Source organism: Sceloporus undulatus, chromosome 4 (genome assembly GCF_019175285.1).
Source record: "Sceloporus undulatus isolate JIND9_A2432 ecotype Alabama chromosome 4, SceUnd_v1.1, whole genome shotgun sequence".
NCBI classification, from domain to species: domain Eukaryota; kingdom Metazoa; phylum Chordata; class Lepidosauria; order Squamata; family Phrynosomatidae; genus Sceloporus; species Sceloporus undulatus.
The window spans coordinates 148,466,751-148,489,220 of NC_056525.1; the positions used below are offsets into that span (position 1 = coordinate 148,466,751).

Sequence of the window (22,470 nt, forward strand, 5' to 3'; positions counted from 1 at the left end):
ATTGGTAGCTTTTTTGTCTTTTTATTGATGTATTCTTAATTATGCTTTTAATCTATTTTTATGTTTCCATCATATTTGTTTCATTGGATATCACTTGTGTTAGCCACCCTGGGTACTACTTCTTGGAAGCAAGGCAGTGTGTAATTTAATTAAGTAATTAATGACTTCAAATAAGAGAGATCCAAATATTTGTTAGACAAGTATGAAGAGTAAATATACAACTTAAATCATCAGTTTAAGTCCACCATCCCTCATTCTACTTTTTCCACCACTGCAAAGAAGTATCCAGGTACTATACAGTACTTCTACTAAATGTAAATCAAGTAAACACTCTAACAAGATTGTTGACATTAATTTGTTCATCAGGCAATTGAGGGTGACAAATGTGCAGAATTTTGGACCCACAGAAATAGATGACAATCTTACAGACATCCACAGCTTAAACAAAAATAGAGTCTATAAGGTGAGCATACACATGATTCTAGATCTGTTGTGTGGAGAGATTCCACAGTATCTTGAAGACAGCAAACACAGCAAGGCACAATACCTCTCATGTGTGAATCATATTTGTGCAGTATCTAATTAGTGGGTCTCTGGGCGCTATAGCAAGAAAAATGAATAATTTATTCAATAACACCATCATATCTTTACAATGAAAATGGGAGAGGGGAAACAGAAGGGAATCTAACACCTTTTCTACCCAGCCTTAAGACATACAAATGCATGCATTTCACAAGGCTTTAGAAACACCATATGGAAGTTGTGAATACTATAAATTAGTGTTTGAGTGGATTCAGCAATAGAAAGGAATCCTAGCCCTTCTGAATTTTCATTCCAAGTCTTCACCCAATTTATGATTATAACAAAGCAGCACAGCTATTAGGCCTATTTTTAAAAAAAAAAAACACACACATAAAACCCTATCAATGTGGGGGAAACAAAAATCAGAACTACAAGAAAGATAATATGAAGATCAAACAATAGTTGTTGTTTTACATTCAAGTCTGAATATGAAGGTTTCTGTGTTGTGGATGGATATCAAGCACTGGATGATCTACGGACATCTGAGGACTAGTTAGTTCAGTGATATCTGATGGCCACATCAGAAGCAGGAGGTCCCAGATCATTTGAACAAAACATAATTACTAGAATGCAGACTGTACTTCCAGGAATGTAGATTATACTAAACTTTCATAGCTATGGGTTGTACCAAAAGGATCCTGGAAGAAACTCCCCACAAAAGCTATTTGAAATAAGAAGGCTAGACCATCTGGAAGTAAAAGTCATTTACAGATGTTCAATTATTTGATGGGGCAGAGAGAAATAGAAAAATGTCCACTGTCCATGCTCCCAGGAATTTGTAAGTGTCAGGAGCAGGAATAGTGGAGATAATCCAATTCTTCATACACAAACAGACAGGTACATGTGCGCGCACACACATATATATTCAATGGACAACTGAAAAGAACATAGTGATTCCACCATTCCCTCTAACAGCTAACTTGCTTGCTCAAGTGTCTTTTAATTACAAAACAAAACAGAGGCAGTGCAAAACTCAGGAGTGGTTTCTATATATTCAAGAACTTTCTAGATAGTGTGTATGTGTGTGCACACAGATATATACACCAGCATACATAAACACTTGGGTCTATAGGCTCCATGAATTCCATCTTGAGTAAGAAGAAAACTGGTGCAGAGAAGAAGACAGAATTCACTTGTTCCTCCAACATCTTCAAAGGAAGAATTCCCAAGAAAGTAAAGTTACGGTGTATCCCTAAAACAACTTTTCCCTCCACATAAAACTCAGAATAGAAGGTGGAAGAGTCTGATAATGACTAATAATTTTGGAGAGGAAACCAGTGAAACAGATGCCATACGCCTATTGAAAAATACATTATTAAGCATACTATTCAGAAAGATATTACAAGAGCTTCTGATAAAGATACTACTCTGACACTGAACAATAATTATTTTGTCCAATGCGATTACTGTTGAACACATTTCCATCAATGAGATATTTGCCTTTTTGTTACAGCAGTGCTTAAAGAAGTAGATATAGGCCAAATCAAGCATTAAGTTTTTGTTGGTTAATACGCTAGATATCTGAAACATTGTCCTGTGTTAAATTAAATGTTACACTTGATAAAAATTAGATTTTTATACAAAGTGCTCTGTAATATTACAGCTGTACAATAAAATGGGTAACATATGCATACAGTCTATTAAAATGCACATAATTTATCTGGCTCAAAATGAAAACATATCTAACAAGTAATTCTATTCATCTGGCCCTTTTTCACCCAGCCTTAAGATATACAAATGCATGTCTTTTCACCAGAACACAGCAGCTGGGAATGAAAAGAAAGCATTCAAATGATCATTTTCACATCATATTCCATCGTCTTTTCACCAGCTTCTTCTCTGTCTTTCTTTGAGCCCCATTCTATTACAAGAGAGCTGTTTCTTAGATCAATTCATATTTCCATAATCCACACTGCTGTTTCTCCCTCTTCTCCCCAGGGAAGACTAACCCCTACATCCAGAACTGTGGCTTACAACTGTCATTAAGACCTATAACAATAACAAGATAACAAAAGAGGTGGTCAAGATGAGGCTTGCTGATACCATATGCTGATCAAGTGCAACATTATATACTTGTAGAAAATGCTATAAAACAAAACCATGATGATCCTAATAATACATTTGCTTGGACTAGCCACCTGTCCCTCTAACTGCAAGAAAAGTCAACTTTTTAAATGACCAAGCATCTATTTGCAAGTGGACAGGAAGCTTGTGTACGAGTGACACTAATATGTGCTCAGAGATGAACGAGATGAATTAAAAGTCCTTCCAACTCTTTAGATTCCAAACATTTGTGGATTTCCTCCAGTCCTCAATATGTTTATTTGTCAAATTAAGAGCAAAACTCTATGAAGTTCATAAAATGGGCCGGATTTACATATTAGCATATATATCTATTAGAGATAATGTAATGGTAAAATGTGAAATGGTTCATGTTTATAATTTTGTTTCCAACTTTCCAATTTAAATGTGTTTATTGCAACAAAATCACAATATGTTGATATACCAAGTACAGTATAGTATCTTCCCAAATGTAAACTACAGTTAATCTAAGCATTAAAATTAAATATTTCTGACTATATTTAGAGGTTTCTTTGTTTTAATCAGGTCAGATGTTTACTAGACACATTTACACAATTAAAGCAAAAACTGAATACTTTCTCCTAGCTACTGAGGGTTTTTGTGGAATTCATCTTTCTGGGAGATGAACATAACTCTAGGGATGTAGCAGCAACTAAAACAAGACACCACTAGAAAGGAAAATGCTTCTTAACCCTTTCCCCATTCTGTCTTTTCTATTGCCTGTTAACTGTAGTTTGGTTGTTCAAAACAAACCAGATTCAATCAATGGGTTATTATGTTGACTACTTTCAAAAAACACAGTAAAGATGAAATTTCTGCAGGTACTTTCTAGAGTAAACAAACTGCAGTTTATCATAAACAGAAGTAAATACTGTACTTCCAAACTCCCTACAGCCACATAGGTGGAAAGCAATGGCGGGTGAGCATGAGCCCAACTTAAGCTTATGGACTTCATGATAAATTATACTTTGTTGTGACAACTGGATGAGCTATCTGCACAACCAGCACCCACAATGGGCCAATACTGGCAGCACTGTCATTACCCTTCCCATCCTGATCTCAGTCCCATGAAAATGCAGTATGAGCTGGAGGAACTACTTGAACTTGAAAGCGGCAGTGCTGTGGTGGAAATTGAAATTTCCGGGGGGAAACATTCAGCAGTTCACGCAACCCTGGATGGCTCCTGACCTCTTCTCTCCACCCACTGATGCTCTTCCCCTATCCCTGCACCAGCACACATTCTGCACACCCAGGGGCTTCTCTGGATTTTCCAGCATGATTCAGACACAGGGACTCTTTTTGCTCCAAAGAATTGTGCTGGAGCTTGGATTGGATTCATCGTTTTCCTATTTTGATCCCATGGCTAACAGGGGGTGAGAATGTTTAGTTTTCTCTGTGCAGACACAGCTGAATGTAACCAATATCTAGCCATGTATGCATATGCTAGTTTCCAAGAATCCCAATTCTGTTAGGAAAACCATGTTTTTCAGAATCCAATCCAAGGAAAATAGCACATTCCAATCATCCTAAATTTTAGGAAGCAATTATCCTTCTATATCAGCAATTTTCAACCTGTGGGTCGCGACCCCTTTGGCGGTTGAATCACCCTTTCATAGGGATCACCTAAGGCCATCAAAAACACATATTTCTGATGGTCTTAGGAACCGAGACAATGCAATTTTACGGTTGGGGATCATCACAACATGAGGAACTATATTAAATGGTTGCGGCATTAGGAAGGTTGAGTAGCACTGTTCTATGTTCTACAGACCTATCTCCTTGCATGTTTGCTTGCGGCTCTGAGTACATATGCTGATGAAAGTCAAAGTTGAAGTCAGAGTAGATATCATGAAGGTATTGCCTAATCAAAACTATATACAGCCCTGTCATTCTGAAATGGTTTATTTGGGGAAAGAGTTTGCCAAAGTGCAGTCTAATGATCACAGGTGGCCTGCCAAGGACACCTTGGGAAATTACCAAAGATGGTCAATGGCATCCCCCTCCCCCTCCAGGCTTCCTACCATACAGAATTGAGTACTATTACACTGGACCCTTGGTATCCACTGAGGTTTGGTTCCAGGACCCCTCATGGATACCAAAATCCATGGATACTCAAGTCTCATAAAATACAATGGCACAGTAAAATTGTGTCCCTTGTGTACTGTCCCATACCTGGACAGTAAAGAAAGCAGATAGGAAGAAAATTAATTAATTCAAGATGTGGGGCTGAAGAAGAGTGCTGAGGATACTATGGACAGTTTAAAAGACAAACAACTGGTCCTAGAACAAATTAATTAATTAGAACAAAACAAACCTGAACTCTCTCTGGAAGCCAAGGTGACTACATTGAGGCTGTTGTATGTTGGCCACATCATGAGAAGGCATGAGTCGTTAGAAAAGGCAATGATGTTGGGGAGGTAGAGGACAGCAGAAAGAGAGGAAGACCACACGCCAGATGGATAGACTCAATCAAGGAGAACACGTGCCTGAACCTACATGACTTGAGCAGAAAGATAGAGGATAGACATGCCTGGAAACGTCTCATTCACAGGGGGCTGAAGCAGATGGCCCAGAAGGCATTGCTCCTGGTCGCTCTAGTCCCAAATGCCAGGCCGCAGTGACTGCACTGCCTGCTCCCAAAGCGGGCCGCCGCCATGGTCCCAAACTGGCAGCTGGCAGGAGCAGATTACTCTCTCTCTGGCTTTACTTTGCGAACGAAGATTCAGGAAGGACTCATCCCGTGCTTTCTACAAGCGCATTGATGACTAAAAAGGCCAACCCGAGATAAACAAGTCCGGTTGCAGAAAGCACAAAAGAAAGTCTCCTTGGGTGATGTTTCCGGGTTGTGGTTCTTTCTGCGTTGTCGTTTCTCTTCAAGACTCGTTCGGCATGAGCTTTCAAAAAAAGGCTGCAGCATCATGGATAGTGCGTCTCCATGCCTCCTGATGCGAGGCCAGGGTGGACCATTGTTGGTGATCCATTTGGCTGAGCTTGAGATGTTGTTTCAGGGAGTCCTTGTATCTCTTAGAGTGCCTCTCTTACGCTGACCCATGGCGAGTGCACCGTAGAATACTATTTTTGGGAGACGATGGTCCTTCATCCTAGAAACGTGTCCTGCCCAGCGCAGCTGCATTCTCAATAGCATGGCCTCAATGCTGGTGGTCCCTGCTTGCTCAAGGACAGCAACATTTGTGACATAGTCAGTCCAGTGTATATTTAGAATTGTGCGTAAACAGCGCTGATGAAAGCATTCGAGGAGTCGTAGGTGTTGGCGATAGGTGACCCATGTTTCAGATCCATAAAGAAGAATAGACAATACAATACACACTTATTTTTGTGCTTCGCCTCAAGTGCTTGTTACTCCAGACTCTTTTGTGAAGCCTTCCGAATGCACTATATGCCTTTGCTAGTCTGTGATTGATCTCTTTATCAATCTTGGCATCTGAGGAGTTGATGCTTCCCAAGTAGGTGAACTGTTGAATGGACTTAAGCACAGATTTGCCTACAGTGATGTGGGGATAGTAGTGTTCTTCCTGAGGTGCAGGCTGGTAGAGAACTTCCATTTTCTTCAGGCTGACTTCCAGTCCAATGAGCTCTGCAGCAGTTGCAAAGCAGGATGTTAGGCACTGAAGAGCTGCTTCCGTATGGGCAACGAGGGCAGCATCGTCAGCAAAAAGCAGCTCACAAACTAGATAGTTTAGAGTCTTAGTGCGAGCCCTCAGATGGCTTAAGTTAAACAGGCTACCATCGGTACGGTAGCGTATATAAATGCTGTCTTCTTCTTCGAGATCTGCCATAGCCCTTTGGAGCATCATGCTGAAGAAGATTAAATCCACTCCTAAAAGGGCTGGCTCTTGCCAGCTTGGTGTGGCCTTGGTGCAGCATCTGGCCACTTTGGGTGCATGCATCATCTAAATGCCATGCCCTCCAAATGGCTGGAAGCCACTTTATTTGACTCATTTCGGGCCAGGGTCACCATGGGTCGAGGTTGACTAGCTAACAATAATGACAACAGTAAATTTTTAGCTATAGAACTTGCATGCTGCCTCTTTGCCTTACTTTTCCAAAACTAGTATCAGAGAAACCCAAGAGATTCAGCACTTCTACTTGTGAACTCTGCTAAAGGAGGCTGAATTTTAACTGAACCTGTCTTCATCTTTCCCAGAAAAGAGGGTAACACACTAGGAATCTACTTCTAATCCATTACTAACTACTTTTACTCTTACAAGGACATTAAGAAGGCAATATTAAATGTAAAGGTGACTGTGGTCAAGTAGATGTTAATGGATTTCTGCTACAGATACTGATAGCACTTTCTTGTTATGTACACATGAATTACATTGACTTGAAATTTTGGGCATATTTTTATTTGCATTTTTGCAATGAGAAGTCCTCCAAGAAAGAAAGAAACACACCACCTGTTTGCTGCAAGTGTTAGATCTTGTTGAGATTGTTTACATGCCAAAGTGTTACAGTAGTTCAAGTGTACAGAACATTTTTCAGGAATGCTGAGATACCACCAGTGGTGTATAATATACACAGCTACTGTGTTATACCATCACTGAAACCAGATCCTGTGATGCAGCATGCTCTAAACCAGCACCTCAGATTATCACTGTTGATGTGCACCTGGTGGCATATTTCATACTGTGCATCAATCACAGTGTCTCTAGTATTTTCCATTGGAAGTGTATTCATGACTGAAGAATAAAGAAAAACACCACCAGTGGTGTTTGGTCATAATATCAGCCTAGATTAAAAATAAGAATGTGATACATTCATGAAAGCAACTAACACACAGTGTGCAATGCTTCCTGCCACAAATGTATTCTAATGATCAAATCAGCTGGTAAAAACTCTCTGATTGCTATCACTGGCCATCTGCCTTTCTACAACAGAACAGGAAATGTATGAAAAGCTTCACAAAGGCAGACAATGCTGATATTATTATTGTTGTTGTTATTTTTTATTAATCTGTCATTTTAAAAAGATCAATCTCATGTTTCTAACCTGGTCTCCAAAGTCCTCCGGGAACTTCCACAAAACCACAGGATCTGTAAATAATTGACAGACAGCATTAATCAGAGGCAAAGAACAGTCTTCTAGTAGAGAACATTAATATTAAAGAGGGTCAATGTAGCTTCAGGCTCACAGACAGGTATAAAAAAAGTGTCTCAAAACTAAGATATTTGATTATTCAAAAGATTATTTAATATCATATTTATAAAACTCCCTGCATATTTGTTAAAACAACAGTAGAAGGTTATTATGTTATGAATTTTTCTTTTTCATTGTTTTTTAACTCTGTGGTTCTTTCCAAGAAATTCCAATATTCAATCTGTGAACAGGAATCTGAAGCTGAAGAAATACAAAATATGATTCTCAAGTGTTGTAACTGAAGCCTACATCATTTCTTACCCCACATTTGGGATTTTTAGTTTACAGACTAAGAAAATGAAATACTACAACCACATGATCACCAGTTGCAAATTGGCACCTGGAATGTTTATAAAATTATTCTATGCAAACTAGCATTGTTTTTTAAAAATAATAATTTAATATTTTAATTTTAAGTCTTAAAAAATTTAATTACTGAAGCCAGTCAGTTTTCTATTGGTTGATTTGTACTAGCCAATGTAACCCTTTACTTCAGTTAGTTCTACCTTCAACAACAAATGTAGTACTTTACAACAAATATTTATAAACAACACCTGTCAGTTTCAAAGTTTCTGAGGATATACGTAATGCTTCCAACACAAAAGGAAAGAGGTACAAAGAGCTAATAGTCCATCTACAGACGACAAAATAAGTTTCAACCTTAAAAACGTCCATGGAGCACACATGGACAGGAGATAAGTAGATTGCAATAGTGAAAATGGCAAGAATTTTTGGTCAAGATTGATAATTTAATCCAAGATATAAACTCCACAATCAACACATGTCTACCTAAAAAACAACTGTCCCACAATCTTCAAATTAGGGATATCTCATAGAGTTAATTAGAATAACCATAGTGATCAAAATCACAGTAAACACCATCCCTTTCTTCCTTAAATGATCAGGGCTAAGGACAGTCCATCCAAAGACAGGTTCCACATGGAGAGGAATCTGAATTGGGCTGCATTTGCCATTGGGCATTTACCAGTGCAAACTCAAAATTCTTTCCACTTTTTAGAGAGAGAGAAAAGATATTTGCATTCTTTTGAGTGTGGTAAAGATCTCCACTGAAATCTGGTTATTAATATTATGAACATAAATTTGAGGAATGTAAGAATACAATAAGAAACCACAAAAACACACACAATATCTGTAATAAAACATTTGTCTTAAATATATTAACTTCACCCCAAATGCTTAATATGAATAAGGTCAAATCAAGAGATATTTTAATGAGCATTATAGAGAAAATTAGGAAAATCCCAAAGAGTTTATATGCTCAAATATCTAAACTTCTGGAAACAGTGAAATTGTAAACTGGCAAATACCAAGATGAAGGATTACCCCCAACAGACAAATGTTCAAAGGTACACATAAGTGCCAGACTTAATGGTAACCCTCAGCCAAGGTACTTATATAAGGGCTTTACTTTACTAAGTTTACAGTAAGGCTGGGCAACATATGCTGATAGTGAGACCACTGCAGAAACAACTTGCGTCCTCACTGCTGTAGATGTGAAATGTAAAGGATATTCTCAGTTAAGGGGCTTTAGAAGATTGTTCTACCTTGTTTATGGCACAGATGAGCCACATTCAGAGTTGGGTGGGAGAGACCATTCCTTACTCTTTTACACCTAACTTTGCGCTGCTGAACATGTCACTATACTGATGAATTCACACTGACATCCTTTAAAACAACAACAACATCCTGCACTTTCATTTTAAACTAGCTGCACCTGGCCATATGTTGCTGTGGCTCAGTCTGGTTAAATGGAAAAGAAAGAAAAGAGAAAGCGCACGTTTCTGAAATATTTAATTTCACAATGCTTGCGGGTATACAATATTTTTTGTTGTTCCATTGTCTGTATAGATATATAGATTGTCTGGTTTGCCAACTCTAGAACACGCAACATATAATTGTCCATGTGAGCAGCAATACGTGTCTAGATCTAAACCGCACAATTCTAAAGATTGGCCTGAGCTTTGCTGATGGTGATTGCTAACGCCAATCGAATACAGTGGGCCTTCGCCTTACGCGGGGATCCGTTCCGGATCCCGGCGCGTAAGGCGATTTCCGCCTATGCGGCGGCGCGGCGGCACACGCGGTGCAACGGGTTCGCATGCCCATTCAATTGAATGGGACGCGCCGGCCCTTCCACCCTGTGCGCGCCCTGCGGCTTGAGTGCGTATGCTCAAGCCGCATAAGGCTCGCCCGCGTATGACACGGGCATGCTGTATTTAGTATAGCGTGTGTTGCTGTTACATCCAACAGATGGCACTGTTTTTTTTAAAAAACATATTTCTACCTGCCACAGGTGTGACATCTATATAATAGTAGGTGTATGTGTGTGTGTGTATGTGCATGTGTGTGTGTGTGTGTGTGTGTATAACATGCATGTATTCAAATGGAACACGGTGTCAAAATTTCAAAGCAATCAGTGAAGAACTTTCGGAGATTTAAGATTTTGAACAAACAAACATTTACATTTTTATTTATATAAATGAGGGAGCTTGCATCTGCAGATTACATTTCTGGGAGATTTTCAGGACTGCAATTCAGTTTAGAATCCAGCTGTATACTCTCTCTAATTGAAAAATTCAGCAGAGAGCAGAATATAAAGCAGACAAGTGCCGCATGTAAGCCGCACATTATCTGATGCCCACTCATGGCTCCCAAAAAATAAGTGTGTTTGCAGAATGTATTGTGAAGGGTTGCCCACATACATCTTTATAATTATCAAGTCCTTACAATGCAAAATCTAGGCCATACAATGGATGAGAAACTATTACCACATTTACATAGTTCTGAGTGAAATATAACAATTGATAATAATGTTTTGAACATTATGTCAATAAACATGTCACTCAGAAGAAAATAACAGAGTGATGTAGTGGTTTGAATGTTGGACTGCGGCAAGTGGCGTCCCCACACCAGGTGTCACCTGGTGTGGAGGCAGGGCTTCTGGGGGTGATGTGCATTCCCTTCCCCTGTGCCACCCCGTCCTTTTCCTGATGAGGAAAAAGATGGAATAGCATGTGCAGGGTGGGAGCATGTGGGGTTTGGAGCATGCAGACATTATGGGGGGGGTGCATGCAGGGGTGAGAGCACAGGAATTTGTGAAGGGCTGAGGGAACGCAGGGACAGAGCCGGGGTGGGTGCGCATGTGGCAGGGATAGCATGGGGGAGAGTGGGGACAGTGCAGGGGGTGGGAGTGTGTGAGGGAGAGCAGGGACAGCGCAGGGGGTGGGAGTACAAGGAAGGAACAGAGGAGCATACAGGGGGACCATGGGGCATGTGGGGGTGAGTGTGTGCAGGGACAAGCATCCAATCAGATGTCACCTTCCCTTCTGGGGTGTCACCTGGAGCAGGCCACACCACCACACATCCCCAGTGACGTCACTGACTAGGACACTGGGAAAGCCTCAGAGAAAGGCAAAAAAGGCAAATTTCCTCTGAACAAATTTTGCAAGGTTCATGTGAGGGTCAACATAAGTCAGAAATGACTTGAAGGCACACAGTAACAACACTAATACATTTTATTTGACACACGTTTCCATGCATTTTTCCTGCAGGTGTTGTTAAACTTCCTGCAGGTGTTAAACTAGCAGAGAAAATGGATATTCTATTGTTAAACATACAGAGTAAATTCATGCATTTTTCCTGCTAGTATTGCAAAGCAAGCAATATTATTTGTATCTTTATAAGAAAGTATATCCTCTGAAACTAAAATTAAAAATTTCTTAAATCACCTTCCACAATCTGGTAGCCTCCTGGTGTTCTGGATTACAACTCATGTCTGTCCTAGCCAGTATCATCAATAATAATAATAATAATCAAACAGGTGATCTAACCTTTGCTCCCACATTTAATGGGATTTCTGTACCTTCAACATGAAAATATGTTCAGAATAACCGTAGTGTTTTGTTTTGTTTTTTGTTTTGTTTTTTTGTAAAATTAACCTTGCACAATGGTATTTTTATTTTTCAACTTTAGGGCAATGACTGCTGTCAAATATAGACACATTTTACCACTTTTTAAACCAAAACCAGTTTTGAAGACAAATCTATGGGGTTCCTCTGACTTTGCCCCACATAGGGTCTGCATGTATAAACATAATCAGAGACAAAATACACAGATAAGCTTGGTCAGTTCCCATGTAACTTTGGATTATTTTCAGAATATATGCATGTGTATATCATTGTATTCATGAAAAAGGTGGAGAGCTAACTGTAACAGTTATCCAAAAGTATAATCTCTGCTACTTTTCTACTCCTGTTATTTTCATGTACTTTCATCCTCACCTCCATTGACAGTCCCAAGGAGAATGTTTAAATGGAATAGCAGTCAATTTCCCCTACCAAGCTGAGAAGCAAGGCAACTCTCCAAAGCCAAGTATTGGCTTCCAAGCTGCTGGCAACGCAAAGAATTCATTTCTACCCACTAGCTTTTCCAAGCAGACAGTCCAACCTGAAACAGATAGTCAGCTGGGAAACTGGCAGATTACTGTGTTTTAACTAGCCATTCAGCTTTTGAGAGGCTGGCAGAAATCCAGGTGGAAGGGTATCTCAGACCTGCCTTGGAGCCAGTGATGCTCAAGGAAATTGAAATTAGGTGGCTTGATGGCAGAATCTACTATTCTCATAATATCCATAGCTATTCTGATTTTATGTAGCTGTATAATGAATACTACCATTTTTGGTATTCAAACCAAGATTGATTATGATTTTATATTTATGTTCTGTACCAGCACAGTTTGTGTGACTACACATCTAAACTCTGCCCTTCCAGACTCCTTCTGAAGGGAATGTTGAGGTTATATTTGCTATGCTCAAATAATGATGTTACGTTAACATTTTAGTTATGGTTTTCCAAAAACTATCAGTTGGACTTGAAATCTTTCAATCAACCAACCACAACTGATGGAACTGCCCCACAGCCCTATCTCCACACCTCTCAACTCTTGTCTTGGCCTCATTTTGCTATTTCTTATTAATTTCTTCCTTTCTGACCTGTCAGCCTGCCAGATATATCTCCCTGCCCAAGAAGCTTAAAGCCTAAAATTCATCCAAAGAAACAGAGAAAGAAAAAGGAGTAGAGATATAGGTAAACAGGGTCAAATTCTTTTGCATATATGTGCTTGGTTACACGTGTGGCTGAAACAGCGTAAGGTTAACTGAATGGCTTCATGGAACTAGGATTTCAATCCAATGGCTTTGTGGGAAGCGAGAGTGTGAGGGGAGAAATTGAAGGAATTAAGAAAAACGGGTAAAAGAAATGTTTCTTTGTACAAAGAAAGAAAGGGTGGGGTTGAGCCAGTTAAGTTATCTCTCAATAATCCAATGTCCTCACTTGAAATCCGTTGGGCAAAAACAGCTAAAAGAGCATTAATCTGATTTACACATTTGATGTGCTCAAATGCTTCATCTGTAAGGCTTCAGTGGAGGACTGCAAAATAAAACTGTACAATCCACATCATTTAAGAAAAGGTAAAAACATCGGGCCAGTTCGCAGCATAAAATGATGATACTTGTTTTACCTGATCCAGAACTGGGGAAAAAATACTATTATTATAGTCTTATCTAACAATCCAACAACACTGGTAAGCAGCGCTGAACTTTTCAGATACAAAATAGTTAGGATACTAAACATACATACTAAACAGAACTGATCGCTAGTGGCCATGAAAACACCAGTATAATTAGTTTAAAATTTTCCTTCTCATCAGTTTCCCATATTTTATATACACATTAGAGGCCAGATGCACTACTGTCAAACACATCCAAGTTTAGGAGGGGGTCTCAGAATCCTATCTCAAGAGGATAAAAGTGGATGATGTTTTAGGAGCTGAATGGAAGGCAAGTAAGAGGGGAAAGGCAGTCAGTATTTGCCAACCACCGGTAATCAAAAGAAAGAACAAGGGCAAAACAGAGCCCCTGAAACTTAATAAAAAGGGTGGAGAGGAAGAAGAAAAAAACCCTAAAGAACATTTGCTTCCTTTTCTGGCATTTAAAACGTGTCGGATTAAAGACAATATGCAAATGACTGTGCCACTTCAGGAAATACTTGAAAGTACACTTTTATGCAAATCACCAACTGGGTGCATTTTCACACATGAAAAGAACTTTGCTCATGTCACAAGTCTGCTCTTTATTGGAGCAGCTGCATGGGAAAAGTTACTTTGTAAAATCAAGCAACCTACAAAAAAAGAAGGATACTTTGGCCAAAGGGGGTTGCATGCTCATTGGTATAGTATACATGCAAGTGTTCATGAATCTATGTCAAAGTACTCCAGCTTCAACTGCAAGTATAGTTGTGATTATAGTCTTAGTAAGTAAAGAATCTTTAAACAGTAACATTACAGCGGAAAACTGTAATGTTTAATGGTCCTGTTTGGGGAACCATTAAATAAAAACTTACTTTCCCTGAATTATGTTTTTGTTTTGTCTTATGTGTTTTAAAAAGAACCTTTAATAAAGATAATTTAAAAAATTAAAAAATAAATGTTTCCTTCCACCTAGAATTTGGGAACAAACAAGGAAGGGCTAATCTAGACTTAATGCATAGGGAAAGAGTTGCCAGACTGCCTGTTCCCTTTTCTACTCAACCTAATCCAAATGTAGAAATCAAATCTGTGCTGTCACTGTCCAGCCAAGAATCTCAATCAGATTAGCAAATCTCATTCAGAAGGAATCCTAGTTATTACTGACCATGAGTCCTTACTGCCAGCAGAAACTTATCCAAGCTCAGAAAGAACGAAGGGGTTGTCCACACTGGCAAAGAAGATATTGAGTCTCAAGATGTTTAGATCACGTGGAACTGGGACCAAGCCACACTCCAAAGCTAAAACTGCAGCAGATTGAAGCCCATATACTCCGCCTTAACACGGAAAGTGTGTATCATCACACTGATATCTAAATACCACAACACAAGTGCAGAAATGTGAGAAAGCCCAGGTAGCATATGGAAGTGGTCTAGAGCCCTGGGACCGGTGAGACGCAGCCACCAGTGCCATTGCTTGCCATACAGGTTTTTGTTTGTTTGTGCTACACCATCAACCCATTGCACCATCAAGCTGTCAAACCCCCATCATGTGAAAGTATGACAAACACGACAGGTCGCCAATAATGCAATGGATATAGTTAAAACATACATAAACCAGATAGTCCAACAGGATGGCAAGGGGCGGAGTGGGCAGTGTACTTTGCCAATTTGTCACTGGGCACATCGATGCACTTACAGTGTATTGCTTGTGAAACTGTGTGGCCAGTCACACGGGGCATCCAATGGGATGGCAGCTGGACAGAAAGAGGGAGATAATTGGCGGTCACAGGCGGTGTGTCCATGCAATGGTGCATATCCATGGTGGGAGGCAAAAGAAAACCAAGCAGTTTGGCTTAATGCCGCATGGTACAGACAGCCTGTGGGTGTTCAGCCTGCCTTGGGAGCAGGCCATGCAGACAGTGAGGTTTCCAACCAATCTGGAAAAGCCCAGGATTCACTTTTTTTCTCCTCTCCATTTGCTCAGCCTCAAAGAAAGGTAGAGAGAATGTGCACATGAAGGACAGGAGAATATGAATTCCTACCGCCCATGCCAACCTTTTAAAAAAATAGCTCTCTTACAAGTGACTCTCATTTAAGGAATTTTTTATTGAAAAACATTAAGGTTTGATAACGTACTAGAATGGCTATCATGCACACTATTTTATGCACACCTTTTTGTATGGGCTAATAAATTGTCCTAATACAGATTCTGCTATTTCCCTAGAACTGATGAACTTGTGTCTTTTTGTCCTTTGTCTTTTAAAAGGAGATTCCAACCTGGAGCCATCTTGGAAGGTCAATCCCTTTTGCCCAATCTTGTTATACAATTTAAAGACAGAATGGAAAGTCATTTTCAGCTCACCAGGAACATAAAGGAACGTCTGTGTTACTGTAATGCCATTAGTTATGCTACAAAATGAAAACCTAAATCAAGTGAAGGTTCATTGCACAAAGAGCAGTACCAAGATGAAATTGAACATGCCAACCTCTAGGCCTCTCTCTGTCTACAAAACAAAGGCTTTTAAGACAAGAATTCTCAGCATATCTATTGAGTTAACAAGTGCGTTTGTCAGGCAGAGAATCTTCTACAAATTTAAACACATCTGTAAATGTCAGTGACAAATAACGAGTACAGTAATATTTATTTGAATACAATCTTAATAAGGAAATGTGAGATTTTAAGACCTAAATTAAGAGAGTACTCAAGATAAAATAAACAAACAAATGTATAATTACTCTCAGGATACGTAGTATATATCACTGTAAAAGTACTCTAGTGCAAAGGTTTATGAGAAATCTAATCATTTTCTTTATAACACATGAGCTACAGTACATGTTTTGCAGATCATGATTCAGAAAAAAATGGAGTTAATAATTATGACTGGCATTCTGTATTGCAGTTATGGATTCATAACCTAGAATTACAGATCCATAACAGTTCCGTATTCACTAACACTATGTAATCACAACCATGGTACTATTGCCATGATTGTAAAAAAAACAACCTCAAACCTACTTTACTGGGCAACAGTCAATTCAACTTTTTACATTGCAGGAGGATTACATTTCTACCCCATTCCCACCAGTAAGGCCACAACAATCACAAACGGACCCTGCAACAATTCCTTGTTATTTATTTAACCAAGCAGGTATTGTAGAATATGGGCCATTATCTGTGAATCCTTTGATTCATCCCAAGGAAACTGCAGTGAACATTCTTAAGCCCATTGAAGACAATGGATGAGCAGAGAATCATAGAATTGAAGAGCCCTGGTGGTGCAGTAGTTAAATGCCTGTACTACAGCCACTCACTCAAAAACCACAAGGTTGTGAGTTCAATACCAGCCAGGGGCTCAGGGTCAACTCAGCCTGGCATCCTTCCAAGGTCACTAAAATGAGCACCCAGCTTGTTGGGGACAATTAGCTTACAGACTGTAAACCGCTTAGGGAGTGCTTAAGTGTACTGATAGGCGCATGTTTAAATGTTTTCTGCTGCTTCAGACAATAGGATATGGAACAGTGGATGCAAGCCACAGGAAAAGAGTTCCACCTTAATATTAGGAGGAACTTCCTGTCAGTGAGAGCAGTTTAACAGTGGAACACACTTCCTTGGAGTGTGGTGGAGACTCCTTCTTTGGAGGTCTTTAAAGAGAGGCTGAATGGACATCTGTCAGGGGTACTTTGATTGTGAGTTCCTGCATGGCAGGGATTCAGAATGGATAGCCCTTGGGTTCTCTTCTAACTCTATGCTTCTATGATTAAACATGCGCCTGATCGCACAGGGCTTTGGAGGATGGGAGCAATGGACTCTTCCCCCAGAGTTTGCCTCTGCTTCCCAGGGGAGCTTTTGCTGGGGGCTAATTACAGCTCCTCTCACCCCACTGGCCAGGCAGGCCCAGAGGGAGGAGCCTTTTGCAGGCAAGCAGTGGAGACAGCCGGGAGGGCAGAGAGTGAGAGAAAGAGAGAGCAGACAGCAAGAGAGCCCTTCTTCTGGTGAGTGAGGGGGAGGACAGGAGAAAGAGAGAACACCCAACCAACTTGTTGTCCTCCTCCTCCTCTGCCGAGTTGTTCACTTTTGAGCGGTCTATGGGTTTTGCCTTTGAGCGGCAAGACTGCCCATCTGGCAAAACCCCAAGGCCATTCAAAAGCGAACGACTCAGCAGAGGAGGAGGAGGACAACACGGCTCCCATCCTCCCCCTCCTCCTCCAGCAATGGAGAAAAGAGACAAAAGAGGATGGGGGGGAAAGAGACAACCACGTTGTCTTCCTCCTCCTCTGCCGAGTCGTTCACCTTCAAGCACCAAGCCTGCTTGACTGACAAAACCCCCAGGCCACTCAAAAGTGAATGACTTGGCAGAGGAGGAGGAGGAGGACAACGCAGTGGGTGGGTGTCTCTTTCCCCCATCCTCCTCCTCATGCTCTGGAAGGGAGGGAGGGAGGGAGGGAGGGAGGGAGGGAGGGAGGGAAGGAGCAGGGAAATAAATTAATTAAAGAAGGGAGGGAACAAACAAACAAGCAAATAACAAAGGGAGGGAGGGAGGGAGGGAAAGAAAGAAATGAGGGAGGGAGGGAGGGAGGGAGGGAGGGAGGGAGGGAGGGGTGGCCTGCCCCCTGGTAGGGTGACTAGACTTTCTCTCCTTTTCCCAGACATGCCCCCCATCTTAGCCTCCCTGTACAGGAGGAGGTATTCCACTATGTCCTCTATTTTGAGCATGGCTAAGTAGTATGGATTTGCATTTTGCTTCCAGCTTTTATTTGGTCATGCCCCCATTTTTTTCAATGTCCTACATTTCACCTAAATGTCCTACCTTTCACCTAAAACTGTTGGTGGCCCGAACAACCTTAGACGATCTTAATTTCGTCTCCTACCTCCTTCCAAGTTGGGCACCCCTGCCATACCTTACTGTCAGCTTGCATTTTCTTTGTTCAAGTCTCTTTTTTATTTCTTTTTGTTCTCCTCAGGATTTTCTGAAAGGAGTCACATTTTGCCTAATATCTCTTTTGGTGCTGCTTATTAATTCTATTATCATTTTGAGTAACCTACAAAGCATTTGGAAGAGATGTTATTTTTTTTTTCAATCTCTTTTTTACAATTTCCTTTTTGTAAAAGTAAAAAATAATAATGCTAGAATTCCATGCTTATGTATACATTAAAATGTGATTGCACTGTGTTCATTACTTCCAATTGGCTCAATAATATTCACATCTTGTTCTATTTAGAGTCATTTTGGCTGTCATAGTCCAAAAGGTTCCAGCCCCTTCTGCCTATTTGCACAATCTTGTATTGATTTGAACACTTCAACATCTGTCACAACCAAAGAAGAACCATATTAGTATAGCAATAACCCATATTTTGGGAATGCAAAGACATACATACCTAAGTGTGCCTCTCTTGTATTCATTTGCAGGGATAGGAAACATATGACTGTCCAGATTTTATACGACTCCAGTTCCTATCACCTCCAGCAAGCATGGCCAGTAATCGGAGAGTATGAGAGCAGCAGTTGAACAACATCTACAAAGCCATGGTTTATAGCACTCCTGACTTGTATATGAATTTCTTTTCAGAATTCGACTTCACAATTTCTTTTCACATCACTTTCTACTTCGCTTAACAAATAAAGAATAAATAACATTTAGGGTGGGAAACAGATTTTAATTTTATAAGTGATTGGGTACCTTTTTGTCTATACTTTGGGCATGGGGTGAGGAGAGTTTGTTGTTATTAATTGCCCTCAAGTCAATCCCGACTCACGGCAACCTTGTGAATGAGGCATCTCCAAAACCATCTGTCCTCCACTGTTCTGTTTGGGGCCTGTAAATTCAGGCCTGTGACTTCTCTGATTGAGCCTAGCCATCTGGTGTGCCATCTTCCTCTCTTTCTGTGCCCTCTACCTTCCCTAGGATTATTGTCTTTTGTATTGAGTCATGTCTTCTCATGATGTGGCCAAAATGCAACAGCCTCATTTTCGCCATCTTGGCTTCCAGGGAGAGTTAAGGCTTGATCTAGTCAAGAGCCCATTTGTTTATCTTTTCAGCTATCCATAGTATCTTCAGCACTCTTCTCCAGCACCACAACTCAAATGAGTTTGTTTTCTTTCTGTCTCTTTCTTCACTTTCCAATTCTCATATTCGTTCATGGTGATGGCAAATACAAAGGTTTGGATGATCCTGATGTCAGTGCTCTGTTGAATATCTTTATAATTTAGGGTCTGGTCTAGTTCTTTTATAGATGCTCTTCCCATTCCTGGCCTTCTTATTTCTTGACTGCAGTCTTCATTCTTGTCAATGTTTGATCCAAGGTACAAGGAGGAGAGTACTGTTGTTGAAACTGTTGCAAGACCTTCAACCATCTTAATCCAGCCTTTGAAGCTAAAATCCTGCTATACTTCTCACAACCACTGTTTTATAGTACAATACACAGACAAGGGAGGAAGGAAAGAACAAAACAGTTGCATAGTTTACTAGGCAGAATGCCTGCAGAGAACACATACAAGTCTCCTAGGAAAAGGACTCATGAGCCACTCAGAAAGCAAATGTCTGTTGATAAGTGGACAAAGCAGATGACAATGACAACTATAGATACACATTGACAGCAACACTCTTCAGTAGCTCAATGAACAGGGATCTGGTTTGAGAAGCAGAAAACAGGAATATGTGATGAATATAGGCTTCCACTGAATCCTGAAATGAGCATAACATTGTGCTGCGCAATGTGGCTGCAGGAGCAGGTTATGAAATACCCAGGGAATTCCAAGTCTGTTTACAAATGGAAGTCCATTAATTATGTTTATTAATCATTCCACATTTCCACAACATGTCTTGAAATACATAACTCCATAATATTATTATAGCAATATCATTACCGAAATAAATATGTAGAAAAGCAGAGAGAGAGAGAGAGAGAGAGAGATTTACATTTGTTTGTTTTTAAACCACAAAATGTTTTTTAAAGATCTTTCCCAGAGTATTTATTGTATTTTATTTTTTAATTTTTTGCACAAAGGAAATGTAAACCCTCTGTTTTTAACACAGGTTATGCAGTGGGACACAAGGGAATACAGTTGACACTAAGAAGCCAAACCTGATCTGATAGATCAATTCCCATTCCAGGGAATATCCAGGATAGCATAATTCAAACCACTCTGATTGTGACATTGCCAACTGTATCAGATTATATTTTGCAAGCCCTGTGATTCCACCAGGAATTTAACTTGAGAACCTAACCATTCTCACTTTCACAAAGAAGTCTTTAAAAACTCTTTCCAGCTTTAAAAAAGAAAATCACAATCAAATTTAAACTGTGACCATTCACTTCTACTAGTAAATATAAAGGTATACTTTTAAAAGTCTAAGTTTACTAGACTACCTTTAAACTTTTTTATCTTGCTACTCACGTTCAATATCATTTAACTGTTCAAATATATCAAGCCGTGCTACAGATTAAAGACACTTTATTAATCAATAACAATATATTTAATTTTTGGTTTTCCTTTTCCATTTTACACCAGGCCTATTTCAATAGCCTAAGTGAGGGAAATACACTCATCAGTCACCTGATGGAGTAATTCAAAACTTAACGAAACAGGGCTAATGGGTGAGAATTGAATTGAAAACACCTTGACAAAGAAAGCAATTTCTTTTCTTCACACTCCTCTGAAGCTGTGGGTGATCACTGAAATCGAACCATCAACAGTGAGGGGCCATCTGTCCCAGGGGCCTTCCACGTGAGCACAAGAGGGGAAAAAATTAAATGCTTCTCCGCATACATTCAAGCATTGATTTATCTATGACAAGCAACGTGTAGCTGAAAATCTATGTTTTGACGTTCTTCACATACCAGTCTTTAAAGTCAACACCAAACTTCTGATAAGAACAAAGCAAGGAAAACAGGTTAATAGGGTTGCTTGCACTAAAATCAGTATTACTCTAACAGCTAAGAATCCTTTTAATGGAATCATGCCACTAGGCTAAGTTATAGGCCTTCTCCCTTATGCCGAAACTCAGTTCCCCCCAGGTTCTATTCTTGCTTCATGTGTGGCTGTATTTATGCAACATGATTTATAAATACAGGATTTAACCAGATTCTTATTCAGTGGAACAAAAAAGAACTCATAAGGTTAGAAAGCCTACTGATGAACAGCCAAAGTACCCAAAGCAGAAATGAGTATACCCTAAAGAAATTAGAAAATGCAAGGGTACAGTTGAATGCAGAATTGCTGTGTCAGTAGACACCTACACAGGGAAGGTAAACTTAATTCTGCCACAGGACTGAGCAGGTACCAATTACCTTGTCCTTTGTACTGTAATACTGTACCTATTCTAATTCTGAAATGCCTCCTGCAAAAAACACAAGACATGACGGAAATGAATGGACTTTAGCGACAGCGACTGAAAGAAAGGGGAAATCACAGGAAACTATCCCTTAGCAAGTTCTGTAAGATAGATGCCAATTGCAGAAACTACATCCACATAACTTTTGGACATTTTAATCTTTTCTCAGTTACTCACCATGGCCATTCATATTCAGCTTCAAGCCTCACAGGAGCCTTTTCAAGGGACAGAGTGGCTGTCATAGGAAGAACCTGCTTATGTGCTCACTCATCTCAATCCAATCTACAGCTGTCACTTGCAATATTTTAGAAATGTACATCTGTGTACATCACAGCTTGAAAACATTATTTTTTGCATTGTTGTTCCTGTTTGCCTTCAATTCATTTCTGACTTATGGTGACTTATGGTGACCCTAAGGTGAAACCCCCTTATCATGGGGTTTTCTTGGCAAGATTTGTTCAGAGGGGGATTGCCTTAGCTTCCTCTGAGGCTGTAAATGGTGACTTGCTCAAGGTCACTCAGTGGGTTTCCATGGCCAAGTGGAGATTCAAACCCTTGTCTTCAGCTGCAGTCCAGTGCTCAAATCACTACACCATCGTAGCTCACACTTTTTGCATTATAGCTCCCAAAATCTCCACTGACTGTGCTGCTGACAGTATTTATAAAAGTGCAGTCCAAAAATAATTCTTCCAAATTCTGGCACATATTAACCACCTGTTATCTTTGCCACATCCTTCTCTTCATTATCCTCCCACTGTTAATATTAAAATGGTA

At 39.9% G+C, this 22,470-nt stretch overlaps 1 protein-coding gene across 3 annotated transcripts in view; it reads right to left on the reverse strand.

Moving 5' to 3' along the window:
• DENND1B (DENN domain containing 1B) overlaps positions 1 to 22,470 on the reverse strand; it is a 223,955-nt gene that overhangs the window by 150,559 nt on the left and 50,926 nt on the right. For all 3 annotated transcript variants that reach the window (XM_042463240.1, XM_042463239.1, XM_042463238.1), the window contains exon 3: positions 7,675 to 7,718. In XM_042463240.1, the coding sequence (XP_042319174.1) occupies positions 7,675 to 7,718 (44 nt within the window). The remainder of the gene's footprint in view (positions 1 to 7,674; positions 7,719 to 22,470) is intronic.